The sequence below is a fragment of the Pelobates fuscus genome, chromosome 1, assembly GCF_036172605.1.
Source record: "Pelobates fuscus isolate aPelFus1 chromosome 1, aPelFus1.pri, whole genome shotgun sequence".
Taxonomy (NCBI): domain Eukaryota; kingdom Metazoa; phylum Chordata; class Amphibia; order Anura; family Pelobatidae; genus Pelobates; species Pelobates fuscus.
Genome location: NC_086317.1, coordinates 457,672,251 through 457,695,532, shown reverse-complemented (window position 1 = coordinate 457,695,532; position 23,282 = coordinate 457,672,251). Strand labels below are relative to the sequence as shown.

Here is a 23,282-nt window from a genome sequence, read left to right as displayed (position 1 = left end):
GCTACCGTCTGTATAATATTGGACATCGGGGTTCTGGATGGGAAAATCACGAAGATCTGGTCTACTTGAAAATACTTCATCCATCACTTCCAATCAATCATGTTGACTTTCAGTAGGTTGCGGCAGAAGGGTAGCTGGATTTAAGGTATTTACAGTCTCTAAATGCACTCTTGGGTTTTCACACAACATTGCTTGATACTTGGTCATACGGCTGTTACTAAACCAATGATTTCCTTTGTAATCCAACAACGTCTGTACTGCATGTGGAACTCGTACATAAAGTTCTTGACCAAGAGTGAGTTTATCGGCTTCAGCTACCAGCAGGGCGGCTGCAGCTACGGCTCTTAGACAAGGTGGAAGACCGCTGGCCACTGCGTCCAGTTGCTTAGACATGTAGGCAACAGGTCTTTGCCATGATCCCAAGTACTCCCACAGCCATTCTTCTTTGCTCCTGTACATACAGGTAGAATGGTCGTGTGTGATCAGGTAGACCTAATGCTGGGGCACTCATCAAAGCCCTCTTCACATCTTCAAATGCCGTTTGCTGTTCTTGAGTCCATAGGAAGGGGTCGTGTTCTGTACCCTTGATAGCTGTATACAGAGGTTTTGCCAATATCGCATAATTGGGAATCCATATCCTACAGAAGCCTGCTGCCCCCAAGAACTCTCGCACTTGTCTTCTATTCTTGGGTGTTGGTATTTGGCACACAGCTTCTTTTCTCTCTGGCCCCATTATTCTTTGACCTTCAGAGATATGGAATCCCAGATATTTGACAGTTGGCAGACACAACTGGGCCTTCTTCCTAGACACCTTGTATCCTGCCTTCCAGAGAATGTGTAGTAGATCGTGTGTGGCTTGCTGACATATTTCTCTTGTAACTGCTGCTATCAAGAAGTCGTCTACATATTGTAATAATACACACTCTCCTGGGATGGACTTGAAATCCAGTAGATCTTGACTTAGAGCTGAACCAAATAGGGTCGTTGAGTTTTTAAACCCTTGGGGCTGTCTTGTCCAAGTCATCTGGCGTTTTGAGCCCGTTACAGCGTTTTCCCATTGGAAAGCGAAGATACATTGACTTTCTGCGGCAATTCGAAGGCAAAAGAAGGCATCTTTGAGGTCTAAGACTGTAAAATAGGTAGCCCCGCCCGGAATTAAAGCAAGCAGGTTATACGGATTGGGCACAACTGGGTGTATACTAACAACCGCAACATTGACTGCTCTCAAGTCCTGCACAGGACGATACTCATCTGTACCGGGCTTTTGAACAGGCAGCAATGGGGTGTTCCAGGGGGAAGTACAGAATTTTAGGATACCATACCGTATGAACTTATCTAGATAAGATTGAATATTTTTCTTAGCCTTCTGCGGGATGTGATATTGCCGTAGGCTCACTGGATAAACCCCAAGCTTTAGTTCGATTCGAATGGGTGGAATATTGCGGGCCAGTCCTGGTGGGTTGTTCTCTGCCCAAACTCCTGGTATGTTGAATAAGGATTCATCACTCTTAGGGTTTTGGCTAGTCAACGCTGTATAAAGTCGCCACTCTTCTTCCTTTGGTACGGATAATGTCATAATACCTGAAGGTCCATTAAACTTTAAGGATGTTGTTCCATCTGGTAGGAACGTAATCTGCGCTTGTAATTTGGATAGCATATCACGTCCCAGCAATTGGACTGGACATTCAGGCATGTAAAGGAATTGATGTTTTACTACGTGGCCTCCCAATGTACAGAGTCGACTTTTAAGAACCGGTTTTGCAGCACTCCTTCCAGTTGCTCCTATTACGGTAATAGTTCTTCCAGATGGAGGAGCAACCAGATCAGTCACCCCGAATGTTCAGCACCAGTGTCGATCATGAATGCACTCCTTTTTCCCCCTATTGATACATCGACCATAGGCTCCGCTCGACCAAGGGGGATGGAGCCCGGTCGGTATCAATAGCTCTTCATGACCGTGTCAGCCAATCCTACAAAGTCCCTATCTTCTCTATCGCGGGACCTTTGCGCTGCGGGATAGTATCTATCTTCTCTTACACTTCCTCTGTTACCACTATTACTCCCTCCGGGACCTCCTCTACCTCTCGCTCTGCCTCTAAAGTTTCCATAACCTGCCCTGGGTGGGTCTCTCTCGTATTGCTCTCTTTTTGGACACTCGCTTCTCCAATGCCCTTCTTCTCTACAATACGCGCACTGATTCCTACTCAGGGGTTCCCTATTCCACCTACTATCGCCTCTATCTGGGCCCCGTCTATCTACGCCTGCGATCGCTACCGCTAGCATATCCGCCTTTTTACGCATCTTGCGCTCTTCCTCTTTCTTACTTTCTGATTCCCTATTCATATACACCTTATTTGCTACCTCCATTAGTTGGGTGATGGACATTCCTGCAAACCCTTCTAACTTCTGTAGCTTGCGCTGAATATCTCCATAAGCTTGGCTGACAAAGGCAGAGTTTACCATTCGGGAATTATCAGTGTCTTCCGGATTAAAGGGGGTATACAAGCGGTATGCCTCCAATAATCGGTCATAAAAGTCACTAGGCGCTTCATCACTTTTCTGAATCACCTCAACCGTCTTCGACATATTTATGGCTTTCTTCCCTCCAGCTTTAATGCCAGCAATTATAGCGTCTCTATAGGCTTTTAGTCTAACCATATCTGCGCCATTAACATTCCAGTCGGGATCGGTATTAGGATAATGAGTTGCGGCCCATGCTGCTGGATTTGCTTGGTTTAAAGTACGGGCTTCTTCCTCCAGCGCTTTAATAGCCGCTTGATTTATCCCAGTCCTCTCCTCATTGTTAAATAATGTCATTAATAATTGCTGGCAATCAGCCCAAGTTGGATTATGCGTCTGGACTATCGAGGTGAACAGGTCGGTCATGGCTTGTGGCTTTTCAGTATATGAGGAATTGTGGGTCTTCCAATTCAAGAGATCGGTAGTCGTGAACGGGACATATACGAAGACTGGGTCAGCATACACCATTTGACCTAAAGCATTAAGATAGGCTGACCCAGGATTCAAACGAAGAGGCATCTGGTAATGTTTGGGTTGTTGGGTACCGGTCAGTTGTCGGGTTAGTATAGGGCTTCGTGGAGGGGCGTCGGTTAGAGGTTCCGGTCGGGGGGTAATAAGACGTGGGGATAGAGAAGCTTCATCATGGGGAAGGCTGGTGAATAAAATATTCCGGGCCGGGCTAGAGGAAGCCTGACCGGAAGCTTGAAATGGCGCCAAATCGGAATAGATGGACTTAACGGGGGCTGGTGTCGGAAGGGGAGGTTTATTACGGCGTGGGGTGGATTCTGAGCTAGAGGAGGAAGTAGATGGGTGAGGGGGTGTGGAACTTCCTGTACTTGTATCACCTTCCTCTATAGGGAAATAAGGGGGCGGCATAGGGATCTCGGACTCAGGGGGCGTGTCCAAAATGGGCTTAATCGTGGTCCTAGTGGACAAACAAGTCCTGGCCACCATGAGGCGACATTGCTCCTCGTGGCATATTCGGACCCATCTTGGCAAGTCGATTACGGCCTGCCTCCAACAATCAATGTATGGAAACTGTCCGTAAAGTTCAGGCCTACCTGATACAGCCACGTGTACACGCTGTACCAGATTTGGATCCAAACTGCCACGTGGCGGCCATGCCGCAACCAAAGTAGGCCCTAGTGCACAAAGTGATCAAACGGGCAGAAGACATTTTAACCCCAAAATCACATACTGTGAATCCCTTTTTAAAATTCTTTACCATACATCCTAAGGGATCCAAAATCGTCGACTCCGACGCGCCCATACTTATCAATGGAGCGTCGTTGACAACGAATGCTATACACACACTCTATTCAACAGTCACACCCGTTTCTTCCGGCAACAGCACCACGTGGTACAGTTACCAAGTGAAACGTACACAGTAACACAATAAAAACACTCAGGGAATTCCCGTACACACACAGCTGTTACACCAGTCACTAAGTAATCAATATTCTGCCCTTTGGTGAAACTATACCGTCACCCACGCTATAATTCTCTATATATGAATTACCCGTCTATAACACACCCCAGTAACATCGTCTTTTACAAACAGCAGTTACAGTACGGTTAGCATAGGTCAAAGTACAATTTAAGGTCACAATACAATTATTAGTGGTTATGGTGTTAGACATGCAATAGACGACAATGATTAGTACTTATATACAGTGTCAGCAAATATACAGGGTTATGGTACCGTGCACTATAATACAGCAACACACTATTAACACTCTCGCTAGACGGCAGAGCTCACGCTATCTAACAAGATATACACGTTACTAAACAATCTTTATCACATATACAATCCCAACTAATCTATTGGCCAGTACCTTGATGGACTACCTAAAACTATCTACATCCGTTTTGGTTAGCCACACTGCCCAAGCACCACATATAGCGAACTAGAGGGCGGAATTTACAACAGAACCCTTTTAGTCTTTCTACTCTATCAATAGTCTAGTGGGTTCCAAATTTACATGCCTTCCCACTTAGCCAAGATAGGTTGAGAGCTAGCGGACCGAATTTACACAGACGCCGCTTAGTCTCCCGGTCCCTCCGACCTAGCGAACAAATTGTACACCCTAGAACGCTAGTCTAGACAAGACACCGGTGTCCGGCTAGGGCTATTTACACAGAACCCCGCCTGACTCCAAACCAAATCAAACGGTCTTACTAAAGAGTGTTCGATTGAGCGGTGCGCCTTCGCTCCTTCCCTCCGACAGAGGGGGCAGATTCCATACACAGATTAACCCCTTATGGGCCTACCGCACAATCGGTATACCCCTAGTGGGTCCGCCGTCTAAAACAGCGGTCGTCTTACCTCCTCGTTCCTGAACCTGAGTTCACACTCATCGACGGGGACACCCCAGTACTTACTACGTAGAGGCCGATGATCTCCTGGACAACAGACCAGTGGCGCCGAGATGAAGGGAGGTCCACGCAGAAGTTCAGGGGTGCAGCCATAGAGAACGTGGGCAAAGATAGACCGTCTCACGCCTCTGCTTCTCAGCTACCGTTGAACGATGAGCTTCCCGGCCAATGCACCAAATGATACCAGAGAAACTGACGGAAGCCAAGCATATGACTCCTCCCATATTAAGCTCCACCCGCACATTCTCTTAACCAATCAAAACAAATAAGAATTAACTTCCTGCTTGACCGCATGGCTTGTCCAGCACAATGGAGGAGGGGAATACTACATCCTGTATTCTCGCACATGCTCCGTACACTACTGATCGTATCTTACCACGTGCAACCAACCGACCGATACGTCAGCATATGCACGTACACATGCTACGTGGTAATCTCGGCCTACTAAATTTATTTTTACCGAGATTCCACCACAATATCATTCACCTATAGAGAACACAAACTGAGGCAGAGTCTTCAGATCAACTCATACATACACAACATAGTGGATACATATACTGAGGCTGTGTCCTCATAGAATTCATACATAAAGCATATATTGCATACATATACTGAGGTAGCGCCCTCATTGCAACTCATACATAGAGCCTATAGTGGATACCTTTACTGATGTGATGTCCTCATAACTCATATATACAGCATATAGTGGATATGTATACTGAGGCAGTGTTCACACAGTAATTCTTACATAGAGCATATAGCGGACACATATACTGAGGCCGTGTCCTCATAGTAACTCATACATAGAGCATATACTGGACACACACTGAGGCAGAGTCTTCAGACCAATTCATACATAAAGCATATACTGGACACACACTGAGGCAGAGTCTTCAGACCAATTCATACATAAAGCATATATTGGAAACATAATGATGCTGTAACAGAAACCAGTTCGTGTACAGATACTGAGACCCAGTGGTCTCCTGTGCAGTATATTCTTCCACTGTCTGCAAAAGCCTGCTTATTTGCAATAATGCACAGATAACAGCAATCAATGCCACATGCCTTGATAGAAACAAGTGTGTGTATGGACTTAGATTTTTAAAACCGGTCATATATATGTGTGTACTTCAATCTGTTATCCAGGAAAGTTCTTACCTTGGATATTTCTCTGTCTTCAGGACTGTGGAATTCCAGCAGACTTTATACAGCCAGGATATCCGTTATCAGCACTCTTTTTTCACAATGCCACATTGCATTATCAGCACTCTTTTGCACAATGCCTCCTTGCATAATCAGCACTCTTTTGCACCAAGCATTCTTTCATGTATAAACTTACCTAAATGCTCACCACACAAACCTCCTAAATGTGACCTATTTGTTAGAAGGAAGCCTAATGTAAGCAGCTGGGAGGGACTGAAAGAACAGAGACCCAGGTGCCTATACTAGTTTTAATCTAAATTGCTAATGCACTTACCTGAACAGTTGCAGGCCTGTGTTTCAGTGGCAAAATGGGGATTTGAACAACTGACAGCCTAAACTGTTTAAACTATAGGCTTCCATCTGTACCCCATAAGCCTTTCATCATCACCAGTGGAAGAAGGTTTAACCAAACCCCAGACAAGGTGGAATACATAGAATATGTATACCCAGGTAGTCACCTTATGGAAGTGCTGTATATTGGGTCTTCAGGGATAAAGGCTTAGACTCGGCTGGACCTCATGTATGCAGTGGACCGCTGTCATCCCCTCAGGGAGAGAGATAGGTTAGACTCCTGATAGCTCAAGGAGGTACTCAGGCTGGCAACTCTTACCGATGTGCTGTTTGCTGGGTCTTCAGGGATAAAGGCTTAGACTCGGCTGGGCCTCATGTATGCAGTGGACTACTGTCATCACTTCAGAGAGAGATAGGACAGACCCCTGGTTGCTGAAGTAGGTACCCAGGCTGGCAACCTTTACAGATGTGCTGTTTGCTGGGTCCTCAGGGATAAGAGGCTGAACCCTGGCCTGGCTTCATGTAGGCAGTATATCACATTCATCCCCTGAGGGGGTACCCAAGCTGGCCTGTTGCTGGGTCTTCAGGGATAAGAGGCTGAACCCTGGCATGCAGTGGACCATTTTCATCCCCTGAGGGAGAGGTTGGGTCCGACCCCCGGTCACTAAAGGGGGTACCCAGTCTAGCCACTTTTACAATAGTGCATTGCTGGGTCTTCAGGGCTTAGAGGCTGAACCCCGGCAAGGCTTCAAAACTATTGCCTGGTGAGCATAAAAGAAAAAACTAGGCCTGCATAAGCAGACTCCTTCCAAACTGCTGTGAAGGACAGGAAAAAAGACTGCCTGATGGGAAGGGGGAGGATCTATTTATACCAGTTTCAGAGTTCTGTTTCCTGTCCTTTCTGCTGTGAGGGGAGGAGCTACCCATGAGTAAATGCTGCTATGAATAATGATCAGGAAAAAAGGAATATCTTTAATATATATATATATATATATATATATATATATTTATATATTAACTATATGACACAAATGTTTATTTATAGATTTATTTTTTTTACTGCTCCTCCTTTTTTCCTTCTGTTGGTCACTTCTATCAATATTACTCGCTGTCCTACAACATTCAATCATATTTTTTCCCCATCAATCATCTTTTTTTATTGGCCCCATGAATGGAACTCTGAATCATGGAACAAGTGAAATGGCTCGTCCATTTTCTGTTTTGGTTGTTGTATAATTTCTCCACATGTGGGTTTGGAGTTACAGAATCCAGATGACCACCCATTCACCCAGCATACAGCCGAATTGCAATTAGTTTGAAATCGAATGTACAAGTCTAATATCAACATAGGTGTGCCATAACCCTTCAATGGGGTGAGGAGGTTAAACAAAAAACATGTATCAAAACAAGGTAAACTAGACATACTTGAAAATGCTTAAATACAAAATAAATACAAAATAATAAGTTGAGTCAATTAAAGCATGTTTTTGTGGGGGCACAGAGATGTAGACTTCTAAAGAACTGGGGAGGTCCGCCTGAGATCCATAGAATTTACCATTCCATCCTTTTGCCCAGCATAGGTAAGTGCATATTTGGGTGTGGAAACTAAACAGAACTTATCTCTCTCTATAGCATGTACAAGCACAAAGCTGTGAAGTAACATGTTCACTTAGCAAATTCAATTTTCAGTAAATGTGCACTTAACTTCTGTATTTATTTTTAGGTGGACTTTTCTTTGTAAAGCCAATGAGGTCCAAAAAATATGTAACAATGATGGATCCCCTCCAGGAAAAGTTTGGACAAACGATGGGAAGCATTCTTTTTATTCCACCACTACTTGGTGACGTATTTTGGTTTGCATCTATTCTTGCTTCATTAAGTAAGTCAAAAAGTCACTGCAATAAGTTTTCGCAATAGTCCCCTTAAATTGGATTTAAAAAAATAATGAAACACTGTTGAAATGGTAATTAATTTAAAACATTACTTTTATTTCATCACTTTAAATTGGTATATTTCTCTAACCAAATCCGTCAAAATGGGTATTTTTAGATAGATAAATATCTCCTATTTTGCAATGTATGTATACTTATTGACGCGCCTTTCACCCGCTATGCCGGGATCATCAGGAGTACACTCCTGACTTGTTGCACTGGCTTCCAAAACACCCAGATCTCAATCAGATTGAGCATCTGTGGGATGTGCTGGAACAACAAATCTGATCCATGGAGGCCCCACCTTGCGACTTGCAGGACTTGAAAGATCTACTGCAAATGGTTTAATGCCAGATAACACGACACGTTCAGAAGTCTTGTGGAGTCTATGGCTCGATGCATCAGAGCTTTTTTTCAACACGATGGGGATCTACACGATATTAGACAGGTGGTTTTTATGCTTAGGTATTCAGTGAATATAAATTTCAATACATCAGAGCTTTTTTTTTAACACAATGGGGATCTACACGATATTAGACAGGTGTTTTTTATGCTTAGGTAATCAGTGAATATAAATTTCCAGACTGTTGTTTAATAAGTGAGTTATCATGTTCCTGCACTAAGCCTTGCCTAGTGTTTGGGTATAAGGCTGGGGAGATACTCCTGGATCTAACGTTTGGAACCAGTCATCTTGTTCCTGTAACACAACTGATTTGGAGATACTCTCAAATGGGAGAACTTAAAGATGCCTGCTGAGTGCTATAGTAACATTGAGTGTGGAATCATGTTCCTACTTGTGGATTCTGCTTCCTGTTCCACCAAGAAGTACAGAAAACATTCTACAATTAAATTTCAGAGTACAGTAATACTGGCTGATGACTTGCAGCTGATGCTTTGGAGCGAAATAGACGTTACTGTGTTATCTATATACCACCATGTAACTGGATACATCAGTCTCAGCAGCAAAACCTCTACAATGAGCTGTAGTAGTTGTGGAGCCAGGAGTCCACTTGCACAGTCGCATGGGTTCCCGCAGTGCTGCTGGGTTGGCCTACTGTTCTAATATCCCTAATGCAAATGGTCCTACTTCCAAATTAGTATTGCCAAATATGCAGGAGAGACAATTCTGCATGTATATTAGATTATCTCAGGTCAAGTCATTAATATCTTGGGCAAATCTTTGGGTTTGAGGTAACCAGCATTACCATATGTTATACAGCCTTATATAAGTAATTTATGTATTTCTGATATTAATTTCTAGCTTTCAACATATGGACTTTATTATTTGCAAATCGTATAGATTTCCTTTATCTTTATTACACGACAATGAACTTCTAAGATAAAGATATCTTAGAAGTTGTACAATGGGTCACATTATGTGTAGGCTGTCTCTGCTATCTTAATATGCATTCATTTCTGTTATCAACAAGTCCATAAACCTCTACTGTAGACACAGCGCAACAAACTAGTTACAAACACCATTTTAGCATAGGCACAATGCAGGTTTAAATGCAGGTGAATGCAGTGTTGTCAGTTTAACTATTCCATTATGACGTCCGTTTTGAATGAGGGCAGAAGAACTTACAACAATATTTAAAAAAGTAAAACAGGAAAAATTGAGGGACTGGATTGATACATTCCATTTTTACCTTGCCCGGTCACTACCACACACAGCTTTATCAGTTTCTGTCTATGGTGGTACACACTGTTCTACATATGCCTCTTCTGTGAAGTCTGCAATATTACTAGCCACCCATCATTCCCTTGTATATAAATGTATGTAATGTACGTCAATTTGTGGTGCTTCACTTAGTATTCTTCATCACATACATTTGTGTAGAGTTAGAACATTACACTTAACACGCAAAGATCACTTTGTAGCAGGTGCAGTAAAGATGTCACACTGATTACTAAGGCTATTAACAGAGCAAGCAAGGAGAAATTCTAGATTAGACAATGCAGGAACCTAAAATATCAAGGTTCTTTTTCAAGAAATGTTTAAGAAGGACGTGTAAGTCACATGCAGGGAGGTGTGACTTGGGCTGAATAAACCAAGTGATTTAACTCCTAAATGGCAGAGAATTGAGCAGTGAGACTGCAGGGGCATGATCTATACACCAAAATTGCTTCATTAAGCTAAAGTTATTTTGGTGGCTTTACTGTCCCTTTACATATGGCAAACCCACATAACTGAAAGATCAAAATTAGGAAACAGGCTTTTCTTGATTTTGGTCTTTCAGCTATTCAGTAGATAGTGCCCTAATTTGGTACCCTTAGATGGGATTGCCATTTTGAAAGATAGCAAATTAGGGATGGCGCTGTGTTTATTAGTAGATAATTCCCTAATTTGGTGTTCTTCAATATGACAATGCCACGTCAGGGTATCAAATGATGGAGCTACACTAAACAGCTAAATGACCAAGATTAAGAAATTTAATTTTCTCAATTTTGATCAGCTCTTTAGTAGATAACCTTATGTGGGATTATACTGCTTAGTACATAGTTATTTTATATGCTACCCTTAAACATGGCACAAATTAGGGATCTATCTACTAAGTAGCCAAAAGATCAAAATTAGGGAAAAGCTCCATAATTTGGTACCCTTATCTGGGATTGACAATATCTAAGGATGCCAAATTAGGGAACTACTAAGTAGATAGATCCCTAGTTTGGTACCCTTATGTGGGATTATCCTATTTATGAATACCTAATAATAGAGCTATCTACTAAACAAACAACAGCTCCCCAATCCCTACTTTGGTACCCTTAAATATGGCAATCTCACATAAGAGTACCAATTTATCCTTTGGCCTTCAGAGTGAAAAAAATTCCTCAAAACTTTATCAAAAACTAGGTGCCCTGTACAGAAACAAATCCTGCCTAAGCCCTACAGTAAGGAAACAGATAGTGTGACACATGCTAATACCGGTCATTGATTATGGAGATGTAGTATATGCACCAGCGCTGCAAACCCCCCTTCATAAACTAGATTTGTTTTATAACTCGTTCTGCCACTTTGTGCTACAATGTACTTACTTGACCCACCATTGTGATAGAGCTAAATCCCAACACATTCTTAATCTTTCCAGCCTTCCCCTCTGCTGAGCCAGCTCAAGCGAAACACACGCGTCAGGGGCTTAGGCTGCATCCTTTGTTCACATACGATCTATTAAGATTCCTACAGAATACTTTATTGCAGGATGTTGCCATTATAGCTCGAACGTGTTTTATTTTTAAATCACTTGTTTGTCATCACTGTGTGTACTTTTATTGTTATGCAATGAAGGTTTACCCCCCCCCCCACCCCCCTGTTTTTAGATGAGTCTGCTCTGAATTTCCTTTTGTTAATTATTTTTTATATATATCTATATAAGTATCACAGGGCTTATTAATTAGTATTATCTCTTCTCCTCCATCCTCTCTTTCCTCCTCTTTGGTCACTATAAACGATTATATGAGCATCACCATACTTCCAGACAGCCAGCACATTAATATAGCGATTAGACATGTGCAATTCGTTTTGGTCCGAATATGAATTTGGACGAATTTCGGGCAATTTGGAAATTCGGGTACTTCCAAATGTCCGAATTGCCGAAGTGCCAAATTGCCGAGGTCCCGAAGTTCTGAAGCACAGTATTGCCTAAGTACTAATATACTTACCCAGCTAAAGAAGAAGAATGTTACACTGTATACAATTTTAAATAAAAAGTATACAAACATAGCCAGGATTCAGCTGTAAGCATTTGCAACACTTACAACAATTAAGTAACATACATTCATATAAAATGTAAGTTACTTAGCCTGTCAATGTAATGACAGGAATGAATAAGTAGATAACTCCCTAATTCCCACGGTATTAGGGAGCTATCTACTAAAAGGCGGAAAGACCTAAATTGGTCTTTCAGCCAAATTTACTAATACTAAGTGAAAAATACTTATTAGTAAGTATTAGTAAATTATGCCCCTAATCGCTATACCGCGAGTAATGGCATGTCTAGTAAACAGTGAGCAGCCTGTGGCTGCTCACTGTTAAAAAAAAAAAAAGGCCCCCCTCCCGAGTCCCCACCGGCGACGCGCAAGTGGGGGCTTTTACACTAAAGGGGGGGACCTATTGCCCACCCCTGAGCAATGGGTGGGGGCCCTACAGTAAAATAAAGGGGGGACCTAGTGTCCTCCCCCTGGCCCCCACCCCTGAGCGGTGGGTGGGGGCCCTAAATTATAATAAGGTGGGGACCTAATGTCCTCCCCCCTGGCCCCCACCCCTGAGCAGTGGGTGGGGGCCCTAAATTATAATAAGGGGGGGGACCTAATGTCCTCCCCCGTGGCCCCCACCCTTGAGTGGTGGGTGGGGACCCTAAATACAAATAAAGGGGGGGGGGACCTAATGTCCTCCCCCCTGCCCCCACCCCTTAGCGGTGGGTGGGGGCCCTAAATTATAATAATGGAGGGGGCCTAATGTCCTCCCCCTGGCCCCCACCCCACAGGCTGCTCACTGTTTACTAGACATGCCCCTACTCGCGGTATAGCGAGTAGGGTCAAAATGTACTAATACTAAGTAATTTTTACTTAGTATTAGTAAATTTGGCTGAAAGACCAATTTAGGTCTTTCAGCCTTTTGGTAGATAACTCCCTAATACCGTGGGAATTAGGGAGTTATCTACTAAGCGGCTGCAAAAGAAGTGCCGAAGTCCCGAATTTCCGAAGTGTCGAAGTGCCAAAGTTGCCGAATTTCCGAAGTGTCAAAGTGCCGAAGTGCCGAAGTTGCCGAAGTGTTGAAGTGCCGAATTGCCGAAGTCCCGAATTGCGAAAGTCCCGAATTTCAGAATGTGAACCGAACTGAAAATTTTCCCCATGCACATGCCTAATAGCGATTTCGCTAGCGTTACATAGCAGTATTTGTAACATTGTAACCTTTACGGTGGACTATCTATCTTAGACACCAGGTAACTGCTAAGCTTGTTTAAATTGACACTATGTTGCTGACTCGTACAGTGTATTGCGTCGCATAAGGGGATGCTCATTTGACATTATAGAATAGATCTAATGTTTAAAAAAGACTGTATTATGACGACAGTTTTTGTGAACCAAAATTCTCGTTCATATAGACTTGAAAATACAGCATTTGGACTGCGAAAGCATTTAACCCTTTAATGATTTGAAATAGGGACTCCAGAACAGTCATTTCTCAGAGCCACTCTGACTATATTTGTTAACTATCACCACTTAGGCACTAATCCAACCTTTAAATGTTTTTTTTTTTAACTAGTTGGTGTCATTGTATTTGCATTGATTAAAGTTTTTTTGTTTTGATATTTATTATTTTTACAATTTTTTCTTACGAATACTTATCTGGTAGACAATCTATACTACCGTAATATTAGTATTAGTATAGCACACAGCACCCACTCGTCTAGGGACGTCAGACGAGGCAGAGCTGCGAGCCAGCACCAAGGGACACCAGAGCTGGGGGCATGAATGTAATTAAAGAGGTTTTAACCATGTATTCATTGTGAGGGGGCAGTGGGGGTGGGGGGGTGGGGGGGAGGGAGGGGATGAGGAAGGCGGGTAGGCAGAGAGAGCGTTAGTGCTAGGAATACAGCTTTGTATTTCTGGCACTATAGTATCCCTTTAAATGTTGGGTTAATTATACATGCATGTGTGTGTGTGTGGCTAATTATGCCCCTGTGTGTACAGCAAGTATGTAAGTGTATGTGATTAGCCAATTAAAAGTATCACCAGTTAGAGTAGAATTTAGACAAACAATCAAATGTGAATTTTAAAGATAGATTTTTTAACCTACCATATTTAACATACCCGCTAATATTAAGTTCCTACAAACATTTTAAAACTCAGGACTAAAACAAGATTTGAGTCCAGTTATTTTAGAAAAGAAAACCAGCGACGAGTTTTCAGATTACTTTTAAAGCAAATTAAATTCCTGAAACATGTACAATAACAAACGGACAGGCACAGAAGGTTGTGTTTATGTGTCAGATCTCGGCAGGGAACCATTAAACATGAAAAGCTCAGCAAAGCTTAAAAAAAACAGAAGAAAGGTATCTAATTGTCTAAATAGAAAAATAACTACCTATTAAGAATGTAAATATTTCATTAATTGTCAGCAATTTGCCCAATTATAAACTACATAGATTTACTGATTTGCTACATTTGGTTCTTTTCATTTTCACCAAACATAGTAATAGGGTCAAACCGTAATAGGGTCAAACAAATGGTTGAATTAATTTTTGTTCAGGCTCAGAAATAAATGTAAATTACATACATGTAGGGAATAATATTGATGTGGGAATGTTGTATTGGCTACACTGTATGGACAGGTTTAACATGGTTAGGCAGATGTTAATTGTTTGTTTATCAGAAAACCACGGGCATGTCTTAGAATGCTAAATCTAACAAATGTTTAACAAGTGTAAAATATGTAGAAATATGTCTGCAAGTGCTCATAATGCAATAAATAAATGATATATATATATATACACTGAACAAAATTATAAACGCAACACTTTTGTTTTTGCCCCCCTTTTTCATGAGCTGACTTTTCTATGTACACAAAAGGCCTATTTCTCTCAAATATTGTTCACAAATCTGTGTTAGTGAGAACTTCTCCTTTGCCGAGATAATCCATCCACCTCACAGGTGTGGCATATCAAGATTCTAATTAGACAGCATGATTATTGCAAAGGTGTGCCTTTGTCCAGCATCTTCACCTCTAAGATTGTCTGACACCGGCCACCCGGACAGCTGCTGCAACAATCAGTTTGCATAACCTAACTGTCAGAAACCGTCTCAGGAAAGCTCATCTGCATGCTCATTGTCCTCATCGGTGTCTCGACCTGACTGCAGTTCGTCATAGTAACCGACTTGAGTGGACAAATGGCATCTGGCAATTTGGAGAGGTGCTCTTTTCACGGCTGAATCACGGTTTTCACTGTGAAGGGCAGATAGCAGACAGCGTGTATGGCGTCGTGTGGGTGAGCGGTTTGCTGATGCCAACATTGTGGATCGAGTGGCCCATGGTGGCAGTGGGGTTATGGTATGGGCAGGCGTATGTTATTGACAAGGAACAGAGGTGCATTTTATTGATAGCATTTTTACTGCACAGAGATACCGTGACGAGATCCTAAGGCCCATTATTGTGCCATTCATCCACGACCATCACCTCATGTTGCAGCATGATAATGCACGGCCCCATGTTGCAAGGATCTGTACACAATTCCTGGAAGCAGAAAACATCCTAGTTCTTGCATGGCCAGCATACTCACCAGACAAGTCACTCATTGAGCATGTTTGGGATGCTTTGGATTGGCGTATATGACAGCGTGTTCCAGGTCCTGCCAATATCCAGCAAATTCGTAAGACCATTGAAGAGGAGTGGACCAACATTCCACAGGCCACAATCAACAACCTGATCAACTGTATGCGAAGGAGATGTGTTGCACTGCGTGAGGCAAATGGTGGTCACACCAGATACTGACCGGTTTTCAGACCCCCCAATACAGTAAAACTGCACATTTTACAGTGGCCTTTTATTGTGGCCAGCCTAAGGCACACCTTTGCAATAATCATGCTGTCTAATTAGCATCTTGATATGCCACACCGGTGAGGTGGACGGATTATCTCGGCAAAGGAGAAGTGATCACTATTCCAGATTTAGACAGATTTTTTTTAACAATATTGGAGAGAAATACGCCTTTTGTGTACATAGAAAAAGTCTTAGATCTTTGAGTTCAGCTCATGAAAAATGGGGGCACAAACAAAAGTGTTGCGTTTATAATTTTGTTCAGTGTATATATATATATATATATATATAGCTCCCTAACTCAAATAAGGTATCTGTCATTAAAAGTTGCTGGTATGCTTTCACAAATGTAAATACCCTATCCTCCTGTGGTATTTATCTTATTAGGTTCTGTAATGGATCCGCTATACTCCGGCTGAGTATTCCCCAAACATCATCCAAGACTTGATGAAGGGTAGAAGGGTGGATGAAGGGTAGAAACAAATGTGTTTAATCATGGCCAAATGGCTCACTTATATGCAAAACAAGGATGCAGTAAAACACGCCCAGAACACTCCCACAAAATGTCCACAAATTCCTGAGTCAGAGTGACTTGGCAGAAAAAAAATAAAACATCAAAATACATAAAAAATACATACAAAACAAATAGGAACCCCCACAAATTGTATATCGTTAAAAAGCCCTGATCTGAGCGCCCAAGTTCTCCAAATAGCACTCATATCCATGCAGTGTAGGGGAAACACCACAGTGTGGAAATTCTGACCGGTTGCATACATAGTCTTATGCCCAAAACAGTTCCAGGGTGTTTGGTGCTTTTGCCGGTCAATTTTCGGGAGCTCCTGCGGCAATATGGGGTGCTCCGGCTGGCTCCTAGGTAGCATTTGTTCCCTTTAGTCTCAGGCACCTTCCCTCCAAAAAGCAGTCTCCTGACTGATTTCAAAGTGGTTTAAAACCGCGAACCAAGTTGTCCGGGAACCGCACAGTCACCTCCTGCTAAACAGTTCCATAACATTCGTGGCTAAGTCCCGCTGAGGTGACCCGGAACACATGAAGTCCTCATGCCGAAATTAGTTCCATAGCAGTCGCGGCTAAGTACCGATGGGACTATTTGTGGGTTTGGTTCCTGCGAACGGCCACCGGAGAGCTAGCGTTTGGTTCCATTTGCGTGAAGGGAAAGTGCCGAACCAGGGACACCCAGGGCAAAAAATTAATGGCGGTTGGGGAGATTTAACTCCCGAACAGGGTCTTGGAATATGGCCCATAGTCCTGGGGCAGGAAGCTAGCTAACAGGCTCCTCCCGGGGCTTGTGGAAAACGTCCAGGCTATGGAGCGTTTGTCACAGGTGCATTACATCAGTTTGGGTTCAGTGCTGGTGGGGCATTATCATAAACTGCCCCTTGGACAGATTGACTAGCCAGATTCCAATTAATTAGAGAATCAGGCTCTGCATGGGTATGGTAGGGAATGTAAAAGATCCTTTTTTTGTTTTTGCCAATCTTTGTTTTATTGACATGTTAGCATAAAACATACAAAGAATAATGTAAAACCAGAATTTGACAGCTTGATATAGAATTCGAGTCATATCACTGGGTGATAAAAACATCACATTTTTAGATGTAATAAAAGGAATAGAAGAACAGATAGCAACATGGACATAATTAATTTAGAGTAGGTGGATAAGGAAGGCATATATGCATGCAGAATTCATTGGTAAGAGTACGGACTATAAAAATACCCCATTTGTATCAAACCCATGTGCTATCCAAGGTTAACTGAGAGAAAACAATAAAGAGGTGTACTGCTCACAATTAAACACATACTGTTGTTAAACAAGAGAGGTAATGCTGCTGATACTAACTGAAATGTAAATGTTTAGCAGAAAGCATATAAAAAAATGAAAATAATAAACATCTACCTTGTATGTGCCAAAGAGCCAGTGTAGGAAAGAAGTGAGAGATCCTGGGCCCTGTGCTAGAGAAGGTGCTTAGCCTATCCTATGCCCACCAGACAATATAATATACCCAGCATAAAGTTATTGCTCAAGTTCCAGACATCGGTGCCCCAACAGCCCCAGGCTCTAGCACAGTTCTGTGCACTTTGCTCACCAGTCCGATCGCATCCTGCAAACCAAAAGTGGGCTTGGCATCTGCCACGAGAATGCTTCTTTCTATGATGAATATTTACCTCCTGAGATTGCGAGCTGTGCCTTGGGATTTGACCCAGGTTGGACTAAGGCCTAGGTAAGTGACATCTGCCCACAAATCTTAGCCTCCAGAATTGAGGTTCCCTCTGCTCCTTTATCTGCCTCCCTGATTTCAGAGTCAAAGTAAGGCCAGGACATGCAGGCTTTGAGTTGAGGCTTCCTCCCAGCATTATTGGTTGGGAGCTTTCCTCCACTGCTCTTCGGTTTATTTTAGCCAAACATTGTGACTAAAATCACTCAAAGGCCTGCTCTATGTGCTTCTTGTGGAGGACCAAGGTCATTGCAGCGGCCATCTTAAAATGTTCGCCGCGGATGAAAGGCTCCGCCGGTTGTGCAGGTTGTCCCTCCTTTCTGCTACTGCATCAGGTCAGCTCTTCAGTGGGGGTCATCGGTCCAAAAGGGGGGAAGCGCGGCACCAATAATAGCTCTCAGTGACACAGGCAACTCTGGGCCAGGTGATCGGCTCTTTGTAACAGATCATTTTTATTTTGTTTAGGTCTGCTTGAAAAACTAATCCATGTAGGTACTCAAGGTAGATGTTTTCTGCCACGGGTATATACATGAGTTGGTAGAGAAAGGGTTAACAGGCCTCCTTCACTTTATTTCCTCTCCAAATGGCAAACAGTGAATGTCACGTTACATATATTAATTGCACTGAGCCATAAGCCGGAAAGATCAAAGTTTGGATTCTTTACAGTTAGTGACTTTTTGCAGTCATTATTTTTTATGGTTAATGTGGTTGCCATGGATAGCAATACTACGATTTATTATTTATGTTATAGAGTGTATCTTATGACTGTAACCTAGATATCTACTTTATGACAGCAGATAAGAGCCAGCAAGCCAACACACTATAGTCAAACTATCTCAATTAGTATAATCACCTTGATTTACAAAGTGGTGTAAATGTCCCCGCTGATGCCAAAGAGGTTTGTAAGCCAGTTTGGAAAAAAGTTTGGAAACCGCTTTAACCCCTTAAGGACACATGACATGTGTGACATGTCATGATTCCCTTTTATTCCAGAAGTTTTAAGCCAGTTTAAGGATCGATGATATTTATTATAAGGACTCACGGACTGGCTTCTGAACATAACTCAACTTCTTAGTTTTCTCATAGGTCAGTGTATTTGTTTCCCCAGTGTAAGGACAAACCTTGTACAATGCTGGGAAAATAGCAGACAGAAGCTTGTAAGTTATAGCTTCAAACAATGATAATTTGTAAAAACTGTAAAAACTATTTAATGCATTAAAAGAACACTACAGGGTCAGTAACACAAACATGTATTCCTGACCATACAGTGTAAGAACACCATCTAGCCCCCCTGGCCCTTCTTTGCCCCTCTATATATAGTTAAATCTTACTTTTATTCCAGTCTGCTGCTGCTGGCTCTGCCTTTGATCTGCCACCTTGGCTGACATTATCAGAAGTAGTGATCTGAGCCAATCCCAATGCTTTCCCATAGGAAAGCATTGGATTGGCTGAGCTTGTCAAGGAGGCAGATCCGGGGCAGAGCTAGAACAAACCAAATACAGCCCTGGCCAATCAGCATCTCCTCATAGAGAAAGTTCACCATTTGCAGCCCTGCCCCAGGAAGCACCTCTAGTAGCCATCTGAGGAGTGGCCACTGGAGGTGCCCCTAGGCTGTAATGTAAACACTGCATAAATAAAACAGTGTTTACAGTAAAAAGCTTGAAGGGAATAATAATACTCACCAGAACAAATGCAATAAGCTGTAGTTGTTCTGGTGACTATAGTGTCCCTTTAATGCTTGCGTGAAAGTAAAATGTCACAATTTATACATACAGGGGTCTTTGAGATCCCAGCATGTAATCAGTGACAGACAGCCATTGGCTCGCTCCTCACTGAAATAACCAATCATCTCTCTATTAAAAATGTGCAAATTAATCATTAATAACTTAAAAAGTTTGGGGTCTATTATTCCCAAGATTTCCTCCCCTAAATTAACAAAATTAAAATTGAAACTTCCACATTAGACATATAGAGAGTGTGGTTTGACTAGAACTGAGGGTACGTGGCTACATTCTTACAGCACCATAAGTACTGCAAGCGAATGTTGAGGTTATGGTGCTTAGACAACCCCTGTAATCCGTGCCATTACGTTGTTTATGTTGTTTTTTAAATCTTCGTATGCACCTGATCCCAGTAGCGTAACTACCAGGGGAGGGGGGCTGGCAAAGTGGCAGAAAGACCTCCGTCAAGCTGAAGGGGCCCATTGGATGGCCTATGCACTTTGAACCACCTGGTGGCCGTCTTTGATCAGGGGCCCTGTCAAGAATGAATGAAAATAAACAAATGTTTGGAGTAATTAAAAACGTTTCAAAATATTGACTTTGTAACTGGGTGAACATTGTTTCCTGAATTCATTAATTGTAAAGTGTTTGAGAAAGATTGATACAGATTAGTTGTGACTAAGACAAACTACATTTCCCATGGTGCTTTGCTAGAACTTAGGCTATCCATCACCGAAACATACTTTATATTTTCATACAAAAATAAAGAATAAAAAAAATAACAAAATGATCAGTGTTAATTGTAAATTCGAATCAATTAAACCTGCCTCTTTCTCTAGACGCCACCGTGAGAGTTATACTGGATGTGAATGGTTACCTGTCAATCATTATATCTGCTTGTACGGTAATCTTGTACACTCTGCTCGGCGGGCTGTACTCAGTTGCGTACACAGATGTGATACAACTCATCTTCATTGTGTTCAGCCTGGTAAGTACTCTTTTCTTCTCAAAGACAATGGTATTTATTCCCTGGATCGAAAACTGTATTGCAAAAGTTAGGTGAAAACAACCGAGGAGTTACTGTAGGTGAACTGGAGATTTTTCTAAATTGCCTAGTGTTGAAATATTTATTTCATTTTGCAATCCCATTGTTAGTGCATTTAAATTCAATGTTAAGTAAGTAGACCCCACTGTAAAAACTAAAACGAAAGACAGCTGCTAATATAGTTCTAACTCGGGTTGGAACATTTATGCCAAAATAGTTAAACAGGGGATTGAAAAAAAACGAAAAACCAGGTAAATTGGGGATTTTTTTTGACTGTTTTAACTTGACCTTTACGGCATTGTTTTCAACTCACCACAGCCTGCTTTTCAGAGACTAAATACATGTATTGTAGTTTAAAGACACATTAGTGGGAGTGTTATTGCTGTGGAGCTCTGTTATACACTCAGACACAAACAATACTGAGTTCCAAGAAAAGAGGGACATTAGGATAGAAAAGAGGGATTCTAGCCCAAATTAAAGACTGTCCCTCCTAAATAGTGACATTTGGATGGCATGGAAAGAAAGCATAACAAATGTCTCACTTTAAATGAAATGTGAACGAAATGCCTTATTAATCAGCTGATAAAGCCAGACCATTATTTAATAATGAATGCGCTTTGCTGAACTGACAACTGAATTGTAGATTTATAAAATGATAAAGAGATAAGCGCTTACTAATAAATAGTAAGAACAGGGGGGGGGGGGAGAGTCAGCGCTAGATAACAAACTGAAGGGCAGGAACCCAAATAAATAAAATGAATAATAAACAGAATAAAATAGAGGGGTAATCCTCAGGAGTTGATCCGTCTGGATAATAAAGTATTAATATTAGCTCTCTCAAATGTGAGTTTATTACCTTCATTTCTATCCATTTTACCATTGGATCTTGGATATATTACACTGTCGGCTGTTTGTCATGTTTCCCCTTTGTCTCTCCACATATACGGATATTTTAACCATACGGACGGATCAACTCCTGAGGATTGTACCCCTACCTTATCCTGATATATTAGTGAGACTTTTATATGACTTTTATATGAATATTTTATTATCTGTAAGGAGCAACTCCTGAAGATTACCCCCTATTTTATTCTGTTGATTTATTGAGACTTTTTACTCTCTACTGTTTTATTACCTGCATAGGCCTACTTGTTGTTGTTGTATCTCCATTTAGACCATTTGGTCTGGTTCTTATTGTTATAGACTACTGTTATTAGCCCTAGGCGCAGCCCTGACCTCCTTCACATCGCTCACTATTATATAGTGCAGCAATAAATCTAGCAGCAATTCACCAAGGAGTTCCCTCACCCTTGTGACATATAAACCAAAATAAACAAAAGAGGTGAACAGCGCTAAAAATGATACCAATATACATATGAAGAAAGGACCAACTTCTAGTTTGTGTATCTTAAGTCAATACATTAGCTTTCGCTTCCCTGTGACGTGTCCCTGCACTGTAAGCTACAGAAGCGGAGGAGGAATCACTTTGCGTGGAGCAGACTATGCACGCAATACAGGTGGTCCTCATTTTACGACCTACCTGTTTTACGACGGCTCGCACTTACTACCAGCTCTCTGGCGTGGGGGTCATGTGGATTAGAGGGATTCCCTGCTCTGCTGTGTTCGTCTATGTTCGGGGAAATTTCATAGACACGCGTACCAGAGCAGGGAATCCCTCAACTCCTCACTTACCGACCAATTCGTTCTACGACCGGGTCGTAAGATCGGAACCCAGAGTATTCCATTGACTCTTATCCATCACTATTTATAGTTTTTTTTACTGTATTGCACCACTATTTGTCTCATTTTCTTTTTAATATATACAAACGAGAAGTAGGTCCTTTCTTCATATGTATATTGTTATCATTTTTCAGCACTGTTCACCTCTTTTGTTTATTTTGAATTGTAGAATTAGTTGGCATGGGTGTGGGGAATGCGGGAATAGGGGCAAAATCCCACTCAGAAAATCTGGTGTTTTCCTGATTATAAATTTCACTGATTATGAAACATAAAAACAAAACATGTCAAAAGATTTGGTTATCCATTTCTGCAAATAGACCTCAGTAATAATGTATCAGTTTTGTCTGCACACAAATGCATGGTTTAATGTATTCTAAGTGGGATAGGACTATTATAAAAGGTGGTTTATTTGGTTATTACACCCATTCGTACAGGATGTACAAATTTCAGAAACCCAGTTTATGCCAATCCATGTGTTACCAATTTGACATTAAATTAGTGGACAAGGTGAAGACTTCTTACAAAACATAACTGCCACAGCGAATTGTAGTGGTCATATTGCTTAGAGCGCCCCTTTAACTAAGGTTTTCGTTAATTAATAAAAATAAAAAACATCACGATTATTAACACACAGTGCATGTTGGACTTTCTGAGTTAATTGTGGTGAAGAGAAATGATTTA

General features: G+C 41.8%; 1 protein-coding gene across 2 annotated transcripts in view; it reads left to right on the top strand.

The window, feature by feature from the left end:
- Positions 1-23,282, top strand: part of LOC134571968 (high affinity choline transporter 1-like) — a 57,637-nt gene that overhangs the window by 24,808 nt on the left and 9,547 nt on the right. The window contains exons 3-4 of one of the 2 annotated variants that reach the window (XM_063430713.1): positions 8,117-8,233; positions 20,656-20,804. In XM_063430713.1, the coding sequence (XP_063286783.1) occupies positions 8,117-8,233; positions 20,656-20,804 (266 nt within the window). Of the gene's footprint in view, positions 1-8,116; positions 8,273-20,655; positions 20,805-23,282 lie in introns of both variants that reach the window. The other variant, XM_063430706.1, reaches the window with a different exon arrangement.